General features: G+C 40.0%; 1 protein-coding gene across 3 annotated transcripts in view; it reads right to left on the bottom strand.

The window, feature by feature from the left end:
- Positions 1–22,140, bottom strand: part of CPAMD8 (C3 and PZP like alpha-2-macroglobulin domain containing 8) — a gene marked incomplete at its 3' end in the record, with an annotated part of 53,267 nt that extends 31,127 nt beyond the window's left edge. For 2 of the 3 annotated variants that reach the window (XM_082779821.1, XM_082779822.1), the window contains exons 1-24: positions 21,974–22,140; positions 19,534–19,685; positions 18,256–18,278; positions 17,251–17,416; positions 17,041–17,093; positions 16,569–16,586; positions 15,479–15,533; positions 15,222–15,335; positions 14,505–14,589; positions 14,101–14,209; positions 13,417–13,644; positions 13,078–13,248; positions 12,589–12,717; positions 10,167–10,356; positions 9,432–9,604; positions 9,173–9,322; positions 8,897–9,058; positions 6,611–6,753; positions 5,585–5,647; positions 2,959–3,190; positions 2,221–2,374; positions 1,539–1,681; positions 1,031–1,082; positions 40–338 (exon numbers count right to left, since the gene is read on the bottom strand). In XM_082779821.1, coding sequence (XP_082635947.1) covers positions 40–338; positions 1,031–1,082; positions 1,539–1,681; positions 2,221–2,374; positions 2,959–3,190; positions 5,585–5,647; positions 6,611–6,753; positions 8,897–9,058; positions 9,173–9,322; positions 9,432–9,604; positions 10,167–10,356; positions 12,589–12,717; positions 13,078–13,248; positions 13,417–13,644; positions 14,101–14,209; positions 14,505–14,589; positions 15,222–15,335; positions 15,479–15,533; positions 16,569–16,586; positions 17,041–17,093; positions 17,251–17,416; positions 18,256–18,278; positions 19,534–19,685; positions 21,974–22,056 — 3,147 coding nt within the window. In that variant the 5' untranslated portion in view covers positions 22,057–22,140. Of the gene's footprint in view, positions 1–39; positions 339–1,030; positions 1,083–1,538; positions 1,682–2,220; positions 2,375–2,958; positions 3,191–5,584; positions 5,651–6,610; positions 6,754–8,896; positions 9,059–9,172; positions 9,323–9,431; positions 9,605–10,166; positions 10,357–12,588; positions 12,718–13,077; positions 13,249–13,416; positions 13,645–14,100; positions 14,210–14,504; positions 14,590–15,221; positions 15,336–15,478; positions 15,534–16,568; positions 16,587–17,040; positions 17,094–17,250; positions 17,417–18,255; positions 18,279–19,533; positions 19,686–21,973 lie in introns of all 3 variants that reach the window. The other variant, XM_082779820.1, reaches the window with a different exon arrangement.
- Between the last annotated feature and the right edge of the window lie 857 nt (positions 22,141–22,997).

A 22,997-nucleotide genomic window follows, 5' to 3' on the forward strand; every position in this document is an offset into this window, starting at 1 on the left:
AGGAAGCAAAAAACTTCCAGACATAGATAAATCCAGTACCTGAACAATTCCATTTTTCCAGCTGATCCAGAAGCTGCGGAATTCATCCCAGGACAGGATACCAGCTGTGTCTCTGCTGACCACTGGCTCACCCATTTTGCTGATGGAAATCCATGTTTTAGTATTTTGATGTCCACCAATAACAATCTCCGTCATCTCTGCCATGTCATGTGGACCAGAGGACAGGGCCAGGTGAGCATCATTGTGAGCTTTCACAGCAATATCAAAGTGCGTCATCTGGGCAGGTTTCTGCATATACTGGTACTCATATTTGTTAGGTGTAGAAATGTGAATTTTCTCTAGTCAGAAAAATAATGGAATGTTTTAAGAATTAGAGTTCACCTCACGTATTTAAAAACAAACAAACAAACAAACAACCCATAGCTAATTACTAAAATTTAAACAAACAGGCCTATCTTAAGTACTCATTCTTTCCCCCACCACTTCTCTTAAACTATTAAAAATAAATGTGGATTTTTCTTCCTATCCTCTACTTCTATCCACTTGCACTATAGAAGCTTCTTCAGTCGAAACTGCTCAGCTGATTTCTTGTGAAGTTTGCAAGTGATTTTTCAGTTCTAATCTAGTGGTCAAAAGCATCTCTGTTTAGCTTGCAGAGCCAACTTTGAGCTATCCAAATTTCCGACAGAAAGGACATACTGATTCCAGAACTGAAGTTTAAAACATCAACTGAAAATATAGTACAGCCACAGTTACTGTCCACAGTGCTGAATACTTAAACTGTTTCATAAAGTAAAGGAATTTAATTGCCATTTCCAGAAATCACTTGGGCAGTTAGAGCAAATTCATAATTAGCCAGCCAGGTAAGAAAGACTCTTTATTCAGAAGGTCTTCCTACACACCATAATTCATCAATCATAGACAAATGGCAACAAAGATTTTTTTTTCTTCCATGGGATGAAGCCACATGTTTCTATATGTAACTAAATTCAACAAACTTAATTTTATCTCATTTAAATCATGAACTTACCATTTGGGCAGAAGAACACACTATAGGTGTACTCTCTGGACAGTCCCTCTGGCTATATAAAGACAGAAATCCATATTTAAAAATACAGTCCTTGGATTTGCAGCAACAGCTATTCAGTTTTACTTACAAAACACATAATATGCTGTACAGCATTTTGTATCCTTTAGAGAAAAAGTATTACACTGTATGCTGTTAGCTGCATATATGCTAACCACTAGTATTTAATCTTGCATCACAGCATATTTCTTAGACTAAAAGAGCAAGCATACCCAATACAATTTCTATCCCTTTTTGTTCTGAGCAGTATTGAAGATTCACCAGCATGAACTCAGAACTAAATGGGCCCTTCTTGTACTTGTACCACAAAAATTATTTCCAATCATGTAAACATACACCTTACGATTCTTGTAAACCTACTCTTGTTTGATATCATACCTAAAAACTTTAATGATTTGCCCAAACATTTATCACTTTTTTCAGAGTTATTACAAATTCCTATTTTTCTTACCTCAATAATAACGCTACTGCGAACATAATCCACTCCAACTGGGGTCCGTTTGTCCACGTAACTGTCCTCTGAGTGCTTGCCATTCTTTAAAGTTTGCATCCCATCTTGACAGCAATTAGTTCCACCATAAGCAAAAGCTTTTGCTAAGAAAGAGAAAGGAAAAGAAGCAGAGATTTCAGGATATGATCTTGATCTACAAGAGTCCAAAGCATCGATCTAAATTAATTAGATACAGTTGACTAGCAACACATGAAACGTTTTGTAATTACAGCTCTATTTGATAGATATCTGGACAGTCACATCCAACATTGCATAAATACTTGGACAGTCACAGGCAACAGAGAAACTCTTCCCTAGCTTCCCATGCTGTACAAGTTTTACGATTTAGGATTATTTCCTTTAAATATGTACAGGATTTGTTATTCTTTATTCAAAAATTTACACTGATCTCTGAAGATCTTGGAATCTTCTGAAGTTTGCTCATACAGATCCTTCACTGCATAACAGTTACAGAACTAGTTTGTAAGAAATAAATGAGGTTGAAAAGCTAAGTTGGCAGTAAGCGAAATAATGATTTCACTTTCAGGTACTAGGGAAAGAAGAATACTCTTCTGAAAGAGGAGTAAGAAGAAACACTTGTAAAACTCCTTCAAGCAGCAAGCTATTTTTATCTGTGTACTACCAGTGATGTTGCTCAGTCCAAGCTCGTTGAAGGACAAAACAATAGAGGTGGGTTTAGCTTCCCCAGGGGCAACGCACTTCTTTCTCGTCAGATGATGTTTCCCAGGATGCCCAACAAACTTTATGCCTTTCGGAACTGAAATCTTCACGTGAACCTGTGAAAAATTTGAATGCCGTTTATTGCAAATGTCATCTGCAAAACCAACAGATGTGTGAAAAATCTGAAAACTATGAAAACTGTAATAAAAAACATGGTATGCACAAATTATTCTTCAAACCTTCTGGTGTTATATTTGACTGGCAGCATTACTTTCAGCCCAGCAATTCTACAAGTGGTTCAGATACTACCTGAGCTAAGCAGATAATGTGTTTGAGAAGAAACCATCTGGGGAGAGAGCATTTATTGAAAAAAAGTTATTTCAAAGCAAACTGCTTTCAGCAGCCAACTATGAAGCAACTCTGTGGTTCAACATGAGCTTTCTAATCGTCTTCCCTACATTTATCAATATACTGAATTCTGAAGCATTGCAAGACTACTACAGATTTTTCAAGCTAAAGTAAATAAAGCAATGACTTTTATTAGCGATGAAAAGCAATATTAATCTTCAAAGCATTTGTGCTGAACTTATCATTCTGTTATCCTTGTATCTTTTCTACTGTAATTTGTAGATCGCTTAGGAAAACTTGATAAGAAACTACAATTTAGTATCTTAGCAACCAGAACAAAGAGGGCTGTTACCTCTACGCAGACAGTTAAGTAATTATAGACAGTCAATGGGATTTTCGTCTGTTCTCCCCGGATGACATGGTACGGCAGCGTAAAATCGATGAAGAAAGGTTTAAATGTCTTCAGTTCTGTTTGACTTGCAATGCCCAACCCCTTCTCTTCAGACAGACCCACAGCTTCAGTTATCCATGTAGTGATAGAGTCTGGCACTTCCACACGCAGCTCTGCTTCTCCTGATGTATTACTGCCAAAGAAAACATGGAATAACATGGGTTGATCAGGTTAATGAAATGTGTTTGAACAAAGACAAAGCACACAGAGCCAAATATTTTGGGGATTTCCCTCCAGATCCAAACTTACAGCATAGCATCAGTATCTGCTTCGAACAACAGCTTATTAAAGGTTCAAAGTTTTCTTGCTAAGAATCAGGATTTTTGAGAACTATGCACATTTATAAGGAGCAGAATAGTAACTAGTGGTTTCTGCATAACAAAGTCTAACAAATTCTTACTGGATGAAAAGCTTTACAGGCATTTACACCCCATTACAGAGGGTCACTTTTCTTACACGTAAATATCTGCAGTAAAGAAAAAATAAAGAAAGAATCCTAGATAAAAACAATTCAGTAATGATTTATTTCACATTTAGTGAAATAAAAGTAATTTTTGTTGGAACCCACTCTCTTTGTATACACTGCCACATTACAGCCTGTACTTGAACATAAAGGCAAGTAAAAAAAAAATCTAGGCACTAAGTTCAGCAACTGCTTGTCTAGAGGAGCATATTTTGATTCAGAAACATCTTAGTTGTTCGTTTTTGGAATGTCTGACTCAGAAAATTTCCAAAAATATAATTTTTTTCTAGTGAGGACTGAAACTAATTATTAAAAATCAAATTTCTATTTTGAGTATTCAGCTCTACTGTGTGTACCACAACAGGATACCATAAACTGGTACACTCTTCCATGCTTCATAATACAGAAATTCAGCTTAGTTCTGCAAACTTTGCAATTTTTCTCCTGCAAAGAAACTTTGGCCTTGCTTGGAACAGAAAACATTTCATCTAAAGCAAGAACAAAAGCTATTTCATGCCTCAACTGGCAGGATGATTGGTGCAGTTATGAGTACACCCTAAGGTTGTTTTCTCTCAAGTCCTTATTTATTCCCCTGAGCTCGATACACATGCTGCTAGCTTCATAATCTTTTGCAAGGTACATGCATTGTAGTTGGCATGGAAAGTAAGAAAGCAAGATCTTCAGACTAAGCTCTAAAGCATAACATACTGCTTCTCATTGCTGCAATACCTGCTGATTCACATCCAGAACAAACTGAAGAATTGTAGTTTTTGCTGCTTTTCAACTCTGAAGGCTATTCAAATTTTAGGCACCAATGAGGTATCTTTACTTTTATCATCTAAGTCAACTGTTTGTAACTTTCAATGGGCCTAAGCTACTGCAACTATTAGTAAGTTGGCAGCATATCACATACTGGTCTTTGTATTCATATTACAACAGAAAAAAATTAATAAAAACAAGTACTTTGACTAACAAACTAGAGATCACTATGCCTTTGAACAGAGATAGTAGGTTTGGTCAATCTCCAAACACTCTGGCAATGGACATAGCTCCCTACTACAGAGGAAGAGCCTATGAAATGCATGTGGCTTGACAGCAACAAGTTACTTGAACTTCTCTTAAGCACACCAGTTTCTTAATATTTAGGTCCTCATCCTAACCAGAGTTAGGTAGCCAGTACTTGCAAGAATCTTCAGCCCTGAAGAGAAAGCAGAAGGGTGTTCTAGCTCCAGAACTGGCAGCATTCCAGTCTGTTTAACTGGACAATTTGTTGCAGCTGATGTTCTTTCCACTGGGATTTCAGCCCATAACCAGCATTAACATTATTTTCACACATGAGGGCACTTACTCTTCTGGGCGGGGGGCCAAAGTACACACAGATTTCCAGCCATTAGACCCTCCAGCCAGGCTCTAGGAATTTTTAGAATTGGTTTGGGAAGTTGACATTAGGCTTTTGTTTCTATTTTGAGGATTGTATATTATAATTATAAATGGTAGAAACAAAAAACGAATCTTTTCAAGACAGTGGAAATCAAACAATGCTTAGCTCAGTTGTTTCAATAAAGTGGAGAAAATGTAATCTGCAACTTTTTATTCCACACTCTCCCATTTATAATTGACTGCCCAAGCTTGCTGAGGCCCAAAAAGGCACTTCTGGAATTCTCTGTGTATTTCTACAAAGCATATTTCATGCTCAATTGAACAGATTTGAATACACTTGCTACAAGTTCTTGTCAAATTTAATTTCTAATCATTTACTGAGAGTGAAGTTTACTGCTCCTTTTCTTCGCTCAAGATGCTCCTCCACTGGAGGCATCATGGCGAATTGGATAGACGGGGTACAATATACCTCTGTCACGACTACAATTTGAAGTGAGTACACTTCAAGACCAGATGAAATGTTACGAAGAAAGATCATTGATTAAAGCGGTAATGAAGAAAAGCAACAACAACAAAGATCAGAAACTGCCAATGTAGCTCCTGTAGGTTTTAAAGAGCTCCATTTTCTGCAGCTGAAGAGGATACAACCCCCAGGATATAAGTAAGGGAATTCCCTGTCCATACCTGACATTAAGACAGTGCCATATCCATGTTTCAGGAAAGAAGGTTCTTTTCCTCTTCTCTGCTCTGCTAGAAGAATAAATAAGCCTTTGACAGTGAATTCTTAAAAAGACAGTTAGTTTTAACATTAAATGAAGAATCAGTGCTACCAACTGAGTGCAGCTCCCATACCAACCAAAACTCCAGCTAGCATAGTTTCATAATGAAGCGGTGCATCATTCATAACACAAGTTACATGGTCTTTCCAATTCCTCTCATTGTGTACACACACATCAGTCTGAAGCCATAAGTAACCTAAAAAATCTAAAAGTTGTGATCCAAATTCTTTCACCAAGCAAAATCAAAGAGAACAGGTACAGCATGTGACTTCCCATGACATCATCATCTGGCCTTACTAATAGCAGTTACTACAATCACTGCTTTATATTCCCCTCCATTTCTTTAACTTGGAATTATTTTGATCTCTAATATTTTCAGAATTTGTTCTATTTTTCTACCCAAGATGCCTCATTATCTGTTTCTTAAATGATCTTTAAATGCTACTTAAGAAAAGCCACCAGTTGGTTCAAAATACAAAGGCAAAGCATATCCTCAGTTTGCAGCATTAGCTGTAGTATCTCATGACTTTTCCTTCATGCAGTCCCTCATTTATTTTGAGCACCACCTGAGTAGCACACAACTCTGAAATGAGGGCTAGCATGCAAATAGTGACAAGCAGCAGCTAACTTATAGAAAAGCAGCAACAGATTCGTAGAAAACGAAGATGCACAAAGAGTTTCAAAGAATATTACTTTGTTAAATTTAAATTAATTCTGGAAAAATGCAAAGTTAAATTTAACAAAGCTTTTGTTAGGTCTATCAAGACAACTGAAGATGGTTTCCCCTTCCCACCACCACCTTGAGGAAACTATGCTATTTTCTGGAGGCATAGGAGTATGAAACGGCTGAGAATATAGGGAGGGGGAAAAAAAAAAGGTAAGAGGTATCATAGACAATATGCATTACAACAAACAAATAAACATACATTACCTTGGTGCCACTCTAGAATGCATTGTAGCCACCAGTGTCCCAGTATGTGGCTGAAAAGCTGGGACAGCTTCATCTGTATACATGCCTCCATTCTGTCTGTGGTTTAAGCTGACTATATCAGTCATTACAACCAAGCCAGTTTCCTAGATAATAAAAATGAAGACCGCAAAGAAAAAAGAAAAAAAAAAAGAGAGAGAGAGAAAGAGAATTAAGCATGTACCAATAAAAGCTTTTCAGAAAAGGAAATCCCCCCCAACCCTAATCTGATATCTACAGGGTAATGTTCAATTGAAACTTGAGGATTTTAAAAAAAAAAAAAAAAAAAAAAAAAAAAAAAACTTATGGAAAATAAAAATTACTGTTAATGAGAAAACATGTAGGTACTTTGTAGGTAGGATTATTTATTTATTTATTTATTTTGCAAGAAAGCTCATTTGCTTGGAAAATGAATTTCACCAATATCTAACATTACTGGGCATGTGTCTAAATGTCAGACAACTACAGGTAAAAAAATTATTACACATTTTCCCCCTTGAATATTACTCTACAGCTTTTTGCTCTTCTTAAAAGTTTCCAGTGTGTTCTGCTGTAGCTAGCAGGCAGCCTGCGCGTCAGACATCCCCAATTCTGCTCTACAAGAAATGCCAAGCAAAATGGAAATTGTCTGCACAGCTTCACAGTAAAAATACAGAATTCACAAGAAAGCTGTCTGCCAGTTCTGTTCCCTAAATGCACTTATTCATAAGAGACAGCAGCTCCCAGACACCAAAGGGAGTATGGGCTTTGTTATCTTTCACGTACACATCCAGCTCTTACAAATCAGGTATACAGCAATGCATAAACAGCAGCTATTAACATATGGCTCTTTTCCCAGGAGTTTATGCCACTCAGTAAGAAAAAAACACATCAGAACAAAACCCCTAACAGATCAGGGAGAGGAGAAAAAGCAGCAACTCCTGCAGCAGTGGGTATTAAACGAGGATTTAGAGTTTATGATTAGGCAATTGAGACACTAGGGGAATACATGGGAGACTATGGGGTTTAAGACAACACAATAAAGCAGTTTAGCTAAAAATGCAGAAAGAACAAAGGGAGTGGAAAGAATGGATCCAAAGGAAACAAAAATCATTATTATTAGAAGTTGCATGAATTAAAAATGGAAAGAGCATAAAACACGAGACCTGTAACACTGTTTTTCTTAGAGGCCAGTCTGTCTTTAAGAACGGTCACTACGGAAAGCCTATATAGAGAATATAAAACAAATAGCCAGTACAGCATGGCTTTCCACATGACATCCTCACAGTTTCTGGCAGTCAGAGAAAAGAGATTACATGCTGCAGCGTACATAAAGCAAAGAGGCAGGACATCAGCAGAGTCTGAAAGGGTAGATGGACTCTACTGTGCAACTGCAGGAAGGTAGGAGACAAGCCAACACAGAACTTTTCAAATAGATCACCCACAGCTAATGATAATTTTAATAAAAAATAAAGCAAGACGCTAATGGAAACATAATAACATGCCTTTGAAAACCTTCAGAAGACTGAACTGGTTTTAGCTTAAAGGACTGCATTGTTAGCAATGAAGCAATGAATTAGTGCATGAATACATTAAACAAAAGGAGAACTAATTAACTCATTTTAAATGCCCAACTTACAAGTCAAAGCAAATACACAGCACAGATTAAGGGAAATAAGATTTTTAAGATCTGGTCAAATTTAACTGTTGAAATACACCAAACTAACAGAAATAAGTATATGCCCTTTGAGTAGCAATCTGATCAAGAATACAAAGAAAATGCAACTAATCTTTCACACAGACAGCCACAGCATCTGCCAGAACTGGGGCAGAAAGGAAGCTAAAAGGATTTTTAAAAGATAGGCTAAAAGGAGAAAGGCTAGAAGGAGAGACTCATGTTCTACCTTCATTTCCATCAAAGTAACTGCAAAGAGACCTGTAAGTTCACCTATAAGTGGAGAAATTTTCTGGACCCCGTCTCATTTTCCAGAGCCCCAAAACTGATTTTTTACACCAAACAGGACATCTGGCCCTCTCCTCAAGATTGGCCAAAAATCAAAGCACATTTCTCCAATATCTTTTCTGGAACAATTTACTCTTTGTTCTTGGAAATTACTTTTAAGACTACCCCCTCGGAGAAACCACTTCTGATGTGAAAAAAGAATAGAACTAAGAAATTAGCTATGAAGCTAAAAAATATCATGCAAAATTATGCTGCAAACATGAAAATAATAAGACACTCCAGAGAGATGTGAGGCTGATTCTTCCTACTGTAAATGCGAAGCGAGCATCCTTGGTGATGTCCCAGTGCCAGGGAAAGACAGAAGATCTACGACGTCTACGTGAGGACATGCCTGGCCACCAGAAGTGCCCTTCCTCCTTTGGAGCTCCAAAAGCATCAGATACATCATACTCTGCAAGTTCTTGAAACACCTGTAAAGAAACGGAAGAGTCTGCTGTCCTTAGGTATAAAGGCTACTTATTAAAGGTAGAGTGCAGATACCAGCACTAAGAGAGAAAGCGTCAATGCCTTAACCTTCTTTTTACCTGACTGGCTGTCAGCTGAAAGCCTGTCTTCAGCAAGTAGACACTCTTATCCACCGTGGCAATGCAAACACAGCTTGATTTTGCAGCTCTAACCCTGATGTTCACAACGTCACCAGGTCTGGTCTCATTTGCTGAAAGAGTCACTGCAACCTAGAAATTTAATAATAAACCCCATCATCTCAATTCCTGTTCAACAGACAAAACTACAAAGAACAACAAGACACCATCCCTTCCTCTCCGTCAGCTATGTTACCAATACCTGATTTTCAAAGGAGGACTTCACAGGGAACTGCAGACTGTCTGTGACCCCTTCTCCATTCTCCCTGACGTAATACACCAGAAGACGGCCCAAGGGAGCCATGTTATGAGTTACTGAGAAACGGAGGAATGTCATGCAGACTTCAACCTCTGCTGCAGGGGTACCAGTAGGTGCTAAAATATAAATTGTAATAAATCAATTTAAAATAAATAAAAGAAGGCCTTTATTGACACAGAACACTGGTAAGAGAAAGTATAAATGGGTTTGAAAAAGGATTACACAGTTTATGGAGTATCATTTTGCTAACAGCAGTCATCATCATCATCATCATCTCCTTTAGCCTAATCCACATTATATACATCCACATATATTAATGCCCTTTTCCTGGATTAAGCTCAACTAGTTTAGTAAATTCCCTCAATCCCATCATATACATCCCTACCACTCAGTGGATTCCAAGCTGAGCACATTAAGAAAGTCTGTAATACCTGTACTTTTTTGTTTAAAACAGAGAAAGACTACAGAACGAGTATAGAAAATACAAGAGTTTTCCCTCTTGGAGAAATTTCTCTCTTTTCTATATGACTATTTGTGCAATGGATATCATTACTTCTTTTGCACAGTTACTCTATGCCCTTAAGGAGCAAATTCAAAAAAAAAGATCATACTTAGGTTTGCAAAAAGGTGCTTTTTCCCTAAAAATAGAAGAGAGTTTGCATTTCTGATGCTAACTACCTGTTCCTGGGAAATGTGCAACGTCAATGTTCTTCTCAAAGGGAAAGGTGTCTCTCTTGCTCCTCTGCTGGGTGACGTTGCTGGGCTGCAACCCTGAAAGGACAATGTTGCCTCGCGATGCCACTTCATAATGTAGAGTGAAGTTGCAAGGACATGTGGACTTCACAGCAATCCAAGCCTCCTCTCCTACCTGCAGTCAGAGAGAAGATCTGGTCTGTTACAAGGCATGCTTTTCATTTGCAATTTATGGAAATCTATTTGGGTTTCCAGTCCAAAAGAGACGTGACCCCTCTTCTAAGAAATGTATGCATTGAAAAGAATATTACATTAGTACTGTTTCCATGGACTTTCTTCACAATAAAAAGGGGCCTGTGTTCAGCTCTTCACTCCCTACAAGTCTAACAGGAGAACGGGCTGGGGGGTTGCATGCATTAATGAAAACAATAAAGGAATCTCTGGAATCCTGAAAGTTAAGCCTTTTGGCACAGAGCAGCTGTCAGAATTGGTTGAATTTTAGACACCCCTTCAGTTGTCTAGCCCAAAACAGAAAGAGATGTGTTGGGGGTGGGAAGAGATGTGTTTGAGAGTCTTTGCTGTTTAATTGAGATTATACATGGTGATTACTTTCACATGGCAAATACTAATTCAAACAAAGCCAGTGTGGCCTAAAATTACTGGGAATAGATCTGAGGGAAAATGCTTTCAAATTACACAAGTCTTGATATTAATTTGAGTCTGGCACTCAGGGAGCTGTCAAACATACAAATAAACAAGAAAGCAAGCTTCTTTTTTGTGGGTAAACACATTTGATGCTTGCAAAAGGCTTCAGAGCAGCAAACCAACATCCTGCCCTTTTTCTGCACTGAAGTCCAATACCCAGAAGTGCTTAGTACTGAATCCCCTGGAGATAAAATCCCAAATAATGGCAATCCCAACAGAATAGATGTCAGTGCTCTGTCAGGGTATAAGGAATGGGTAATGTCTGAGCAATAAGCAGCCGACTTTCCTAGAAACACAAACTTCTTACTTCTGGGTTATGAAGACTTGTGTTAAACAGGATTTCTTCATCAACTTCCACTCCTGACCTTCCTGCCATTTAAAGCATAACAATGGCCACCTAAGACTATTAAGACTAAACAGAAATGTTAAATTCCAATGACATGTTTTGAAAACTCTTTCTTCAGCACTAACAGTGTTATTTTGCCAGATTATACATATGGTACAAACCAAACTGGCAAGGACTTGAATACAAGGAGCTGGCAATGGTTAAATACAGTCAGAATGCCACAGAGTCCAAGTACCTCGTGACATTAAATATTTGAAGTATTAAGAATTCCCCAGTGGAAATGATGAAACAATTCATTAAAAAATGAATGTAGCTAATTGGAACACCCAGTAAGAGCTGGCAAAGCAGGGAAACAGTTCCCACATCAGCTGGTCATCCAACTCCTAGCTTTCCCACAGAAGAATTAGTTCTAATCAGGTTATAATAAGAACAATGTGTTCAGATTAGCAGTGTATAATCTCCTTTCCATACCTCAGGAAACTTGTAAAAGATTAATTAGCCATTAAACTACCATGAAATGCAGTGATAAAAAAATGCTCTTTTTTGGATACCATGAGTCTGAAACCAACCTGACAGATCTGCTGATAATAGAAAACTATGCACAAGTATTGCCAAAACCCACAATTTTTTCACAAAGCAATATGCTGTCCCTTAGAGACATGCCTCTTCCCTGGCAGAGAGCAAACCCTAAACAACTCTTTGTAAAACAGAATGCAACAGAAATCATGGCTAAATCAGATCTTTCACTGGACAAGGATCATGACAGTTTCTATACAGAAGGACCACATTTTTAGAGAGGCTCCTACAAAAACTACATAAGAAAACGAGGTAACTATGCATAGCTTGAGAACTGAAGGCTAAACTTATTCAGCAGAGATTTAAACTGGAAGTTCTAGAGAAGCTACATAGCCTAATTTGGATCTTTACTAATAAAGCTACTTAATCCCTCTGATTTCACTTCCAAACTTTCAGCATTTGGTGACTTGAACTAAAGCATGTCATTTGCACAAACAATTCACGTGAACATTACTGGAGGTGAACAGAATAATGTACATTCAAATACAAAAAAAAAATAAATGCCTGATCTCATATCAAACTGTCTCCCCTGTTCCCACAACATGAAAGAAAATGAGAAGCTGTACAAAACATCACAAGAACTTCGCTTGGAACCATGTGCAGACCACATTGAACAATTATTTGGTGTGGGAAGTGCAGCTACAACTGCACTTTCGTAGTGGAAACAGTAACAGTCCACGACCCCAGGAAACAGAAAAGGCTGGAAAGATTTAATTAGACCAAAGTGCATAAAGCCAAACATTGCAGTTGTTGCCATGAAGGAATATGAAGCCAACATACCTGGAAAGGTTTATCTGGTGCTTGGAGCTGGATGTGACACTTGCTGGGTGAGTACCAGCTACTGATGGACAAGTAGTTTGGCAGATACTGATCTCCAGATGGTTTCCCATCAATCGCTGTCACTTTGGTCTTAACGAAAATTATATCTGAATGTTATTCATGCATAGCAAGCTCAATTCCTACTCTCTTCTTACCCTGTATTCCCACCTCCCATATTTTCTCTCTTCAACTCTACTGTCATCTTCACGTGGCAACAGTACTCTCAAAATATTGGACACTTGAACTATGGAGAAGTAGGTTTTCACGATGGTTATAATCATCAGTTCAATTAGCAGTAAGAAAAAAAGAAGCAAGTGTTGCCACACTTAGATAAATAAGTTGAAGGTAAAAGGCATCAGTTTCCTGTTTGTAGCAATGACTTATAAAGTGCGGGTTTGACAAGATTAGCTACATTAAAGCCTACTAATCCTATAAAGAGCTTTCACCTACCTCCAGCCAGACATACTGGGCAGCTGTCGGAATGGAGGGGATTTCAAACTCCACGAGGCCATTTCTTGATACCAATTCACTTGTATAAACATTGTCCTTTGGTGTGAGTTCGGCTTTAATTCGAATAGTGACTCTGTCAGCTGGACTTCCATCAGGGTAAGTGACTTCTACCTACACAGTGTTTCATGTAGAAAACAATGTTTTATATTATTGGCAATTCTGGTCAACGATAAAAACAGCAGGTGGAAAAAACACACCAGGACATGGTGTAACACTCCAAGATCAGGTCTGTATAACCTTACATCAACTACATGTCAGTATCTCTATTTTTAATCTTACCTTTCCTTTGTAAGGCAGTCCAGGTTTGAACTGTTTTCTAGTATCCTTGGAGTACTTGATATCAATCAGCTGTTTCTGAACAGGTGTCGAGTCATCAAATGTAACCTGCTTGCTCCCATCTGAGCTGGTCACTGTTGCCCAGATATTGACTGTGCCTCGAAAATGTTCCGGAACGTCAGCTGGCATCATGTCTTTCACACACACATCGAAAACAGCAGAGCCATCAATCTACCAAGCGTGTTGGGGAAGGGAAACATAAGTTTGCATATACATTCAAACAGGGTCTAGAAGCCAAGTCTAAAGCGTAGACACTTGACAGGAATTTGCAGCAGTATTTTTAAAGGATGTGAGGTGGAGGGAACTAATGGGGGCAGGAGAAAAAAAAGCAAGTTTTTATTTTCCTCCCTCATCCATTATCTGAGCTACCTCTGTCCCAGTCTTCTCTGTCATGTTCTCCCTCAGCCCCATATACTCTAAAACAAGATTAATACTACACCAACAAGTTCTCTTTCCCCCAAATAATAACATATAGTGTAAAAGCACATAATATTTTTACTATGCTGGACCCAACTATTGCATTTATTTTCTGGTCTCCCATCAGTGACATAAAATAGAGCCATAGTATTAACTTCAAAGAGTACAGATCAGGCATTTTATTGCAGCTGACTCAATGGTCTCCCTCACCTGGGTGGTCTTGAGGACAGGGTGTCCCACTTCATGCCTGTAATACCCTACACCATTTATAGTCATATTGACAATTAACTTTCCTGTCACTGGTTTTCCAAATGTATATCTGAAATGGAAAGAAGATAATGAATAACTTCCAGCTGTTTTCTGTTTCCCTGATTATATTAAGGCTAGTACCATGTGACTTGCACATCTAGAAAACAGAAAAAACATCACAAAGTTTTCCAATTTGTCATTTTTAACATGTTTTATGAAGGCTCTTACATAGGAAAGCTTCTGATGACAACCAGAAATCATCTGTGAAGTCTGCAGCAGAGGAGTTCTGAGCTCCAGTGACTGCACCATGCTGTGCGTGTACTACAAGCTATAGTAATGGAGCTTTACTTGGAATACATTCCTACCTGGCATGGACAGTTCCTTTTTCACATTTGGAAAGGTCACGAATGTAGCGAGGCGGATCAATCAGCAACTCAAACTTGGGTAACACTACAACAGAAGGAAATACAAGTCTTTTCAAGATATTACTCTCCAGATTATAGCAAAGACATACACAACTCTGACAAGATCCCTGCTGATGGTCGGATGAGGGCGGTGTAGCTAACGCAACACGGTCAGGACAGTATTGAGTGGAGAATAAATAGATCAACAAGAACGGCAAAGCAAGTCAGTGTCTGACAAAGCTTGGGTGATCAGGTCATAAAATATAGATGGTGTGCTGGGTGGAACAATGCCCACCCTTCATCATACAGGGAGACTTTGAGACCAAAAAAGGGCTAGCAAAAAAGGAACTGAGAATTCCAAATAGGGCTCTGGGAAAGAAAGGAAAGCATTGACAGAACTAAAGCATCTTTACAGCTTTCCAAAGCCACATTAAATCTTTGTTACATGAATGGATTGTGCAATATGACACTCCATTTCAGGTCATTTTTGTAGTGTGGAGGACATGAACAAAGGCTTGCTTAAAATTCAAGTGTCTATATCCCTGAAATACATAACCTGTAAGGATTTTTTCCTGATGACATTTTAATGCATTATTTCTCAGGTGTTTCATCTTAAGCAAAAACATTTCATAATGTTTTGCTCTTGGGTTACAGTCAAACACAAGGTGGATAACTCACCATATTTCTGAACTTCAAAGGATTTGTTGTATGTGTGCCCCTGCATTTCAGCAAAGATGAGCCATTCTCCAAACACTGGCTGATCAGACAACGGAAAGCTCATATTTACAATGCCTGAGGAAGAAAACAACACACTGTGAACTCTCCCAGTTATTAATCCTTGTAAAGGCCTATTGAACACAATTCAGTATAAGCAGAAGCTAGAGGCAGCCAGCAAAGGTAAATAACACATTGAGCTTAAACAATCTGGAACTTACCACAACAAAATGGCTTCAAATTGCTCCACTCTATCATACGAGACCCCCGAGGATCCTGAATAATATTTTAGGAATGAGAGACATCACAGTGAAAGCGAGTATCACTAATAATGTTTAATTCAGTTTGCAACAAAGAACATTATATATACACACACACATGCACATACACACACACTTCACTAACAGCTCATATGTAATTAGCATCTGTCCAAAATTTCTGAAGTTACTTTACTGGAGGGTATTTGCTTTCTAAGATTCAGTGCTCATTTAAGGATGCTGCTTCTACAGCCAACACACACGGGTAAGCACTGTCAAGGGGCAGATCTTCCACCTGTCTTAGGGTAACTATTTTGGATGGGATGAACAGGCCTTTGAAGATGCTTTCTTTCCATTCACAGAGGGAGTAGTACAACTAACAAGACAAATTTTAGACGACAAAGCCAGATGAAATTAATCTTGTTTTTGTCAGCATTAAATCTGTGACAGAATGCAAGCAAAGGAAGAGGGTGAATTCTTCTACTTGCTGACAGCAAAAGAAAACATATGGCTTAAAAAAAAAAAAAAGTAAAAAAAAAAAAGACTAGACACGGAAGGAACCTCTCATTCACCTCATAAGGAAGAAGACAGGAGCACCCTTTCCTTGCCATGAATTTCTATTTTCCACTATCATAATGTTTGGGTGCAGAGATGAGATTGGCCCTGCTATATCAGCCCAGCCAGATGAAGGATAGGAGTAGGTCTGCATTGAAAAGAAGGGAGAAATTGAGTGGGACTATTACATTTATAAACCCCAGTGAATCTACCAGTTCTTCTCAGGTAGAAAAATGGGAATGGATTTCTGACACTGAAGTAGAAAACAAGTATATTTGTTGATGATAAAAAAAACAACAAACAAAAAAACAAACAAAAAAACAACACAACCAAGACACAAATCTGTTAAAGACACAGAGGTAGAGACAATGGCATAGGTTACAGTTGGGAATAGCCATAATGGACTTGGAAAGGTACAAACTTGTGACTTGTTCCTCTTAAGGCTATGAGGATCTTGTGCCTCTACAGAATACATGCTAGATGATTGGCAGATACTCACCACTACATAGGCTTCAATCTGAAAGAAAAAAATAATAAAAGATTGTATGAAACAAGAGCTGACAAACTGCTGAGCGTGTTATGGCACACAAGGGAGCAAAGTTTAAGCATCTCTTCTTCATTAAGAGAAGCCTCAGAAAGAAATGTTTCATTCAAGCATCTGACTGGAAAAGCAATGCTTTATGTATCTGTGCAACACCTGAATGGAGTGCAAGGCTCTGAAAAATTATTATTCTTCTAACTGCTTTGGTATAGTTATGTTTATCTGATAGCAGTACAAGACTGTATTCTCCTTCAACACCAGTGTGATCAAATTAAAACAACTAAATTGCAAATAACAACAAGCATTCACGTGAGATGCCAAAATAGATGAAGAAATCAACTGTGTTTCTGCATAAATATGTCAGAGTAAAATACAGGTTGCCAAGTATCTCACCACACTTTACAGTGTGAAATAAAACAATTTCCCTTACCTTGTCATTGGTTGGTCTCAAGTCAGAAGTAACCATAAACAGGTTTATCAACACTAAAAGAAGGAAGAGAGGAAATTAATTGTTCATCAGCTGACACTGAGCAGAAGGCTCCATCCTAGAATATATCCTTGTTTTTTTTTTGTTTTTTTTTTTTTTTTGCCTGAAAGCAGCCCTAACTAGCATCTGACAAGTTCTCCAAGGCCACCTTACCTTTCTGTTTGGGTTTATAGACAGGCTTATCAGTCTGGATGAACACTGATGATCCTTTGCTATCAATAGTTACTGTGGTATAGTTGTGAAAAATGTAGCCTTCCTCTGCTATATGTCGATTGCCCCAAACTTTTAGATGTCCTTGTCCACGAAGTCCTGAAGGCACCTAGAAAACAGTGAGACAGAAATAGAAAAGCCTTTGAACTTCCTGGGAAAGTACAGTTACTACCCTAGAATAATTGTCGCTGAAGTGAGCAATGAGCAGCCACCTGCTGCATTTCAGTGTGACTGTGTGTTGGTAATAAAAAGAAAATGAAGAACGGCTAGATCTTTTACAACATAAAAACTTCAAAGGAGGCAAAGTCATGCTAAAAACATGGCAGGAAATTCTCTTCTACCTTATCTTCATCACTCATAGTGATATCTGATCTACATGTTCAGCTTCCACTGAATATGGCACATTACATGGGAAAATCAACCATGTTATGCAAGACACGGCTCTAGGTCATGACAACGTGACACACTCAGTGGACTAGGAGAAGGCTGTGGATGTGGTCTACTAGACTTCAGTAAGGCTTCCTGAAGAAGCTGGCTGCTCAAGGCTTGGATGAGCGTACGCTTTGTTGGATTAAAATCTGGCTGGGTGGCCAGGCCCAAAGAGTCATGGTGAATGGACCTAAATCCAGTTGCTTGGTAATCTGTCCCTTCCGTGAATTTCTGTGATCTGTTCCATGTCACTTATACATCAAGGTACTGTCACATCTATAAAAATAATCACTGCATGGGTTGTAATTTTCTTCAGTGGTGTAAGAGCTTGACAGACAAATAATCTTTATTCTTTTCACTCTCTGCTTGTCCTCTCACAAAGGCTACTTCCTCCTTAGTGGATGCAGCAGAACGTGACTTGTACTTGTGCCTCAAATGCTCACAGATCAATGCCTGCTGTGATTGAACGCAAGTCCCTCACATTCTTATCAAAAAGGTCTTAAAGTACCAGACACTTACCTTCAACTTGATTGTTCCTTTATCTAAAATGAAAGAGAGAGAGAGAGTTATTCTTCTCAAGCTAAGGTAATAATGTTTTAGACAACTGCAGTTGGCTGAAAGGAGACTCAGTATTGTAAAACTGAACTCTTAACTGAAATACCCCTTCATTATTATTTAACCTGCAGTAATATTCCCACATTGCATCAAACAATCAGCAGGGTGAGCAAGTCAGACCTAGCAGAATTCTCCAACATAAACTTGGTCCACATTTATTCACTTTTTTTTTTTCCTAAGGTGCACTACATGGTGTTCTACAGTTAGAGGTCCACCAAGGCTGAGGTTTCATCAGAGGGCGTTCTATAATTACAGAATTGTTTTGCTATAGAAAGGACCAAGTTTTTTTGGAACTTGAATCGCTCAAAACAAACACTAATAGAATCTATTTCGATTGCTGGATACGGCCATACCTAAGATAACATATGTTGTCCACATGTGTAAGCATCGTTCTCCTTGATTTAGTTAGCAATTGTCAGCCAATTTCAAAGAGAACAAGGAGAGGATAAAAACAGAGAATCTGTTCCAGGAACGGAAATGGTTTTTATATAACTCCCAATTTGTGCACAAAGAAGGGTTAAACATTATGGTTAAAGAATGGGATTGCCTGAATTGCCACCACTACTAGCAGTGGTAGAACAGTGCTACTGGACTTCATTTCACCAATGTAAATTCCTTCAGAATTAAGCTGGGTATAATCAAAAACCTTTTTGTTTCTCTACATGGGACAGGCAGATGTGTCACATATTTTAAAGATATCCAGTATCAGATATACACGGATATTGCCACCTCTCTCAGCAATACTCAGTCCCAATGATGGAGAGACTGCATTTCCAGCATTCATTTTAACACGAGGGTAGAAAACTATGTTGTTATAGACTTTGCATTTTTCTTCATACTCAATTTCTCTTATTTGTTATACAGCTTCCCAGTGTCAAGCATTCAGTTTTCAAAAGGAAAGACATTCACCATAATACTCCTGAACATCAATGTGATATTTTTACTCAGAGTCTCTGACAGCATATCCTGCTGTTCCAAAATTATCATCTGTGGAAGCTTGAGATCCCATACATCAAAACCACATTAGCACAATCACAACTGAGAACATTCAGCAGTAACCAATGAGTTAAATATTAGCTTAGTTCCACCTTCATTATCACCCAAAGCACTTCTTTAGGAGATACTGATGTGCTCCCACAGCACCTCAACTTAATTCTCAAGTTCAGAATAACAGGAACTCACCCAGAATTGTTCCATGGCCTCTTGACACAGTTTCTCCTTTCACAACTAGCTGAATCTGGACTGTTGTCTCCTTGATAGAGTTAAAAATGGTCACACTTATAGCTTCCTCAACACCAGATCGGAAAACAGAAGGTGCCGCAATCAAATAGCCCCTAAGGAGCAAGATTGGAAGTAGACGGTCATCAAGAACAGTAACAGGAGTGTGATATTTACAAAAAGCTTATTTGTAAGCCACTTAATGTACAAACACAAAGTAAAGAACAGACAATTCTGTAATACAGGTTCCCACAATTTACCCCTTTAGGCTCAGACCTGTGACCACCAGCAGTGTAAGCCTGTATCTAATTTCCATAAAATGCATGCAGAATGCACATAGAAATGAACAGAGCCTAAATGGCTTACAGGATTTAACTCTTAGCATTTTGATACACTGATTATTGATTTATATAATGATATAAATGTTTATTGCATCTTTAACAAACTAAATATACAATTAGCTAATCATAAAGAGACTGAATTTCATGAAAGAGTAAGGATGCAGCTGAATCTCCAGTAAAGTGTTGTTTCAAAACAAGGCATGATCTACAATTTAAATGCTTCTAACATTTTTGCCTCAATTATTTCTCATGCCTCCATTTTCACAGGCCAACTTGATGCACAAAGAAATGACTCCCAGTGCTGATACTCAGGACTTTCTAGATGTCAGTCACATAAATGTGGTGTACCTAAATCTCCAGTTTATAGAGAACAACTCAGAAAGAGCAATTACAAGACTGGACTCAATTTCTCAGTTCTGTTACCATATTTTTGTTCAAATAATTATATACTGCAAGTTTAAAAACTCTGGCAAAGAGGAATTATTTTAGCAGGCATAGACAGTTTTAAAGCCACTGTAGAAGACATCCCATATATAATACAATCTTCGTGTTTCTGAATGGAATTCATTCCATTCCTCTGTGCTGAATGGCACCACGCCACGAACTTGTCAACTAAAAGCATTACAAACTCTGAACTCTTTGATGTGCTGGGCTGTAAGCAATGTATTTATATTCTCTTCATGACTTGACACACCTTTTTGGTTTTTTGTTTTGTTTGTTCTCTATGCAAAAAGATTTTTTTTTTTTAAACAAGGCAATTCCTCATGACTGTTTAAGCACAGTTTCTCAGCCCATGCCTTTCTACTGTGCCACAAACCAGGTTGCTTTACTTCATGATTAATTACCACTTGGGGATGAGGATGATGGCATTCTACAGCCCCCAAAGTCATTTTTTATCAAATTCCAACCCCATGTCTCTCTCTCAGCAGGCCTCATTGCCATGGAGATCCCATTACCCCCAAAGGAAGTTCAGATCTTCATGGCATTCGAGTTGAATTGCATGGGGTACAGATTCAAAACCTTATGGTCACCAGGTTTGAAAATTCATCAGAACACCAATAAATAACAATAAAAAGTTAGCTTTAAATCTGCATTCTTGGTAAGAAAAGCAGAGCTGATCTATTTGGAGAGGGAGAAAAGAGTACCATCTGCCTCCGGTATGAAATGATTAGATTCAAACTGTCACATAAGCACAGCACTACAGTGCCATATGTGAAACACATGTATTCACATTGTTCTAAACTGCAGCAACTTTTCCCGAAGTATCAGCTTGTTGATACAGTTATTTAAGTCACTTATTAAGTAGCATTTGAGTATTAAATATTTAACTTGGCAACGAAACAGTTAACTTGACAGTGACTGGACAGATCCTTTAAGCATATTTGACTAACGGCTCTGTCAGGTTACACCAAAACTTGGCAGGACAAGAAATATTTTCTAGTAAGCAAGTGAAAATAAGTTCTCCATGGCACTCAGTTAATGCAGCTATTCACGATGTTGACGGGCTATAATGCACTAGGGATAAAGAACAAAGCAAACTTTAATCAAAGTTAACCTAAACACACTGGAACGAACCGCGGATTCAATTTCTAAAAGGCAGAAAACTCTCAGAAGTGAAACGTTTTCTCCCCGCTTGCTTTTCCCCACAGGAATGTTTCGCGTGCTCTTCGGGCACAACCAACGTTACCTTCAGCCACCCCAGGCTCAGCGCAACACCCCGGATTCCTTAAATAATTGTTCGCAGATAAAAGCTTCGCAGCCCCGCGCTGGAGGAGCTAGAGACAGGTATTTCTAAGGAGCCCTTGCCTTTTTTTTTTTTTTAATCCCCCCTCCCCTTCTCTCGCTATGCACTTTTGCGCCGGCGAGTACAAACGTGCAGCTCCGCCGGGGGAAGCGCCGCAGCTCGCCTCCCCGACCCCAACCCCTGGAGGGGGGCTCCGGGAGGCTTTGTTAGCGGCTGCTGAGGAGCCCCGGGAGGAGCAGAGGGGCTCGCTCCTTCCTCCCCACCGCCCCTTTTACCTGCAGAGCCGCCGGGACCCCCACAGGTACGGTACGGTACTTACTGCCTCTGCCGGGGCTGGGCTGCGCCCAGGCTGCAGAGGGTCAGCAGGACCCCCCAGGCGCAGCCGGGCTCCTTGCGGGCCATGGCTTTCGGGGAAGGGGCTCGGGAGCCCCCTGGGCACGGCGCCGCTGGGCGGGCAGGAGCCTTTTGTTCCCCGGCGAGCGCAGCCCTCGCCTCCCGGCCGCCCCGCCGCCGGGCTCGGCTCCCCGGTGCCTCTGGCCGCCGCCCCCGGCCGCGTCCCCGCCCCCGGGCCGCCCTCTCCCGGCCCCGGTGCCCGCTCCGGCTCCGGCCCCCGGTTCTTTGTCTGCGGCTCCCCGGCGGCGTGCACCGGGGGAAGGGGCCGGCCCCGCACCTCCGCCCGCCCCCGGCCCCAGGTGCGTCAGGGCCCGGCCCCGGTGGGCTCCCGGTCCTCGCCTCCCCCCCTCCCCGGCCGCGCTCTTCCCCTCAGGGGGCTGCTGCGGCATCGGCTCCCCCCTGCGGCCGAGCCCAGGCAGGAGAAGGAGGAGGAGGAGGAGGAGAAGAAGGCCACCTGCCCCAGCTCCTCTTCCTCTCGCTGCCCCTGCTCCCCTCCGAGCCCCCGTTAACCGAGCCGTGAGGCGCCGAGGGGCTCCCCTGAGCGGTTCTGCTCTCCTCCTCCAGCCCCCGTCTCCATCCCTCAGACCCTGCTGGGGGCTACGGGGGCTTGGGACAGGAGGGGGAGCTCTCAGGGCGCCCGTCTGATGAAGAGGGGGAGTGGAAGAGGAGAGAGAAGGGAAAAGCTGGCACCTTGGCCTTTATTTTCTCACTTTTGCTCCTAATTCTGCCCTACATACTCACTGTGTCACAGCTGTTACTACAGATCCTGTACGTCACTAGAAGTTTGTCCCTACACACGGCTTTGGCTGGTTAAGGACAAAGCTGGGTTTGTACACAAAAGGTTGCCCACATCAGGAAAACACTGCTAAAAAAGGAGGATATTATAAAAAGGCACCCTAGTAGCTACTGGTCTTACCAGAAAGATAACTATGTGTGGATCCCCATCCAAA

Source organism: Aythya marila, assembly GCF_965140915.1.
Source record: "Aythya marila genome assembly, chromosome: 27".
Taxonomy (NCBI): Eukaryota; Metazoa; Chordata; class Aves; order Anseriformes; family Anatidae; genus Aythya; species Aythya marila.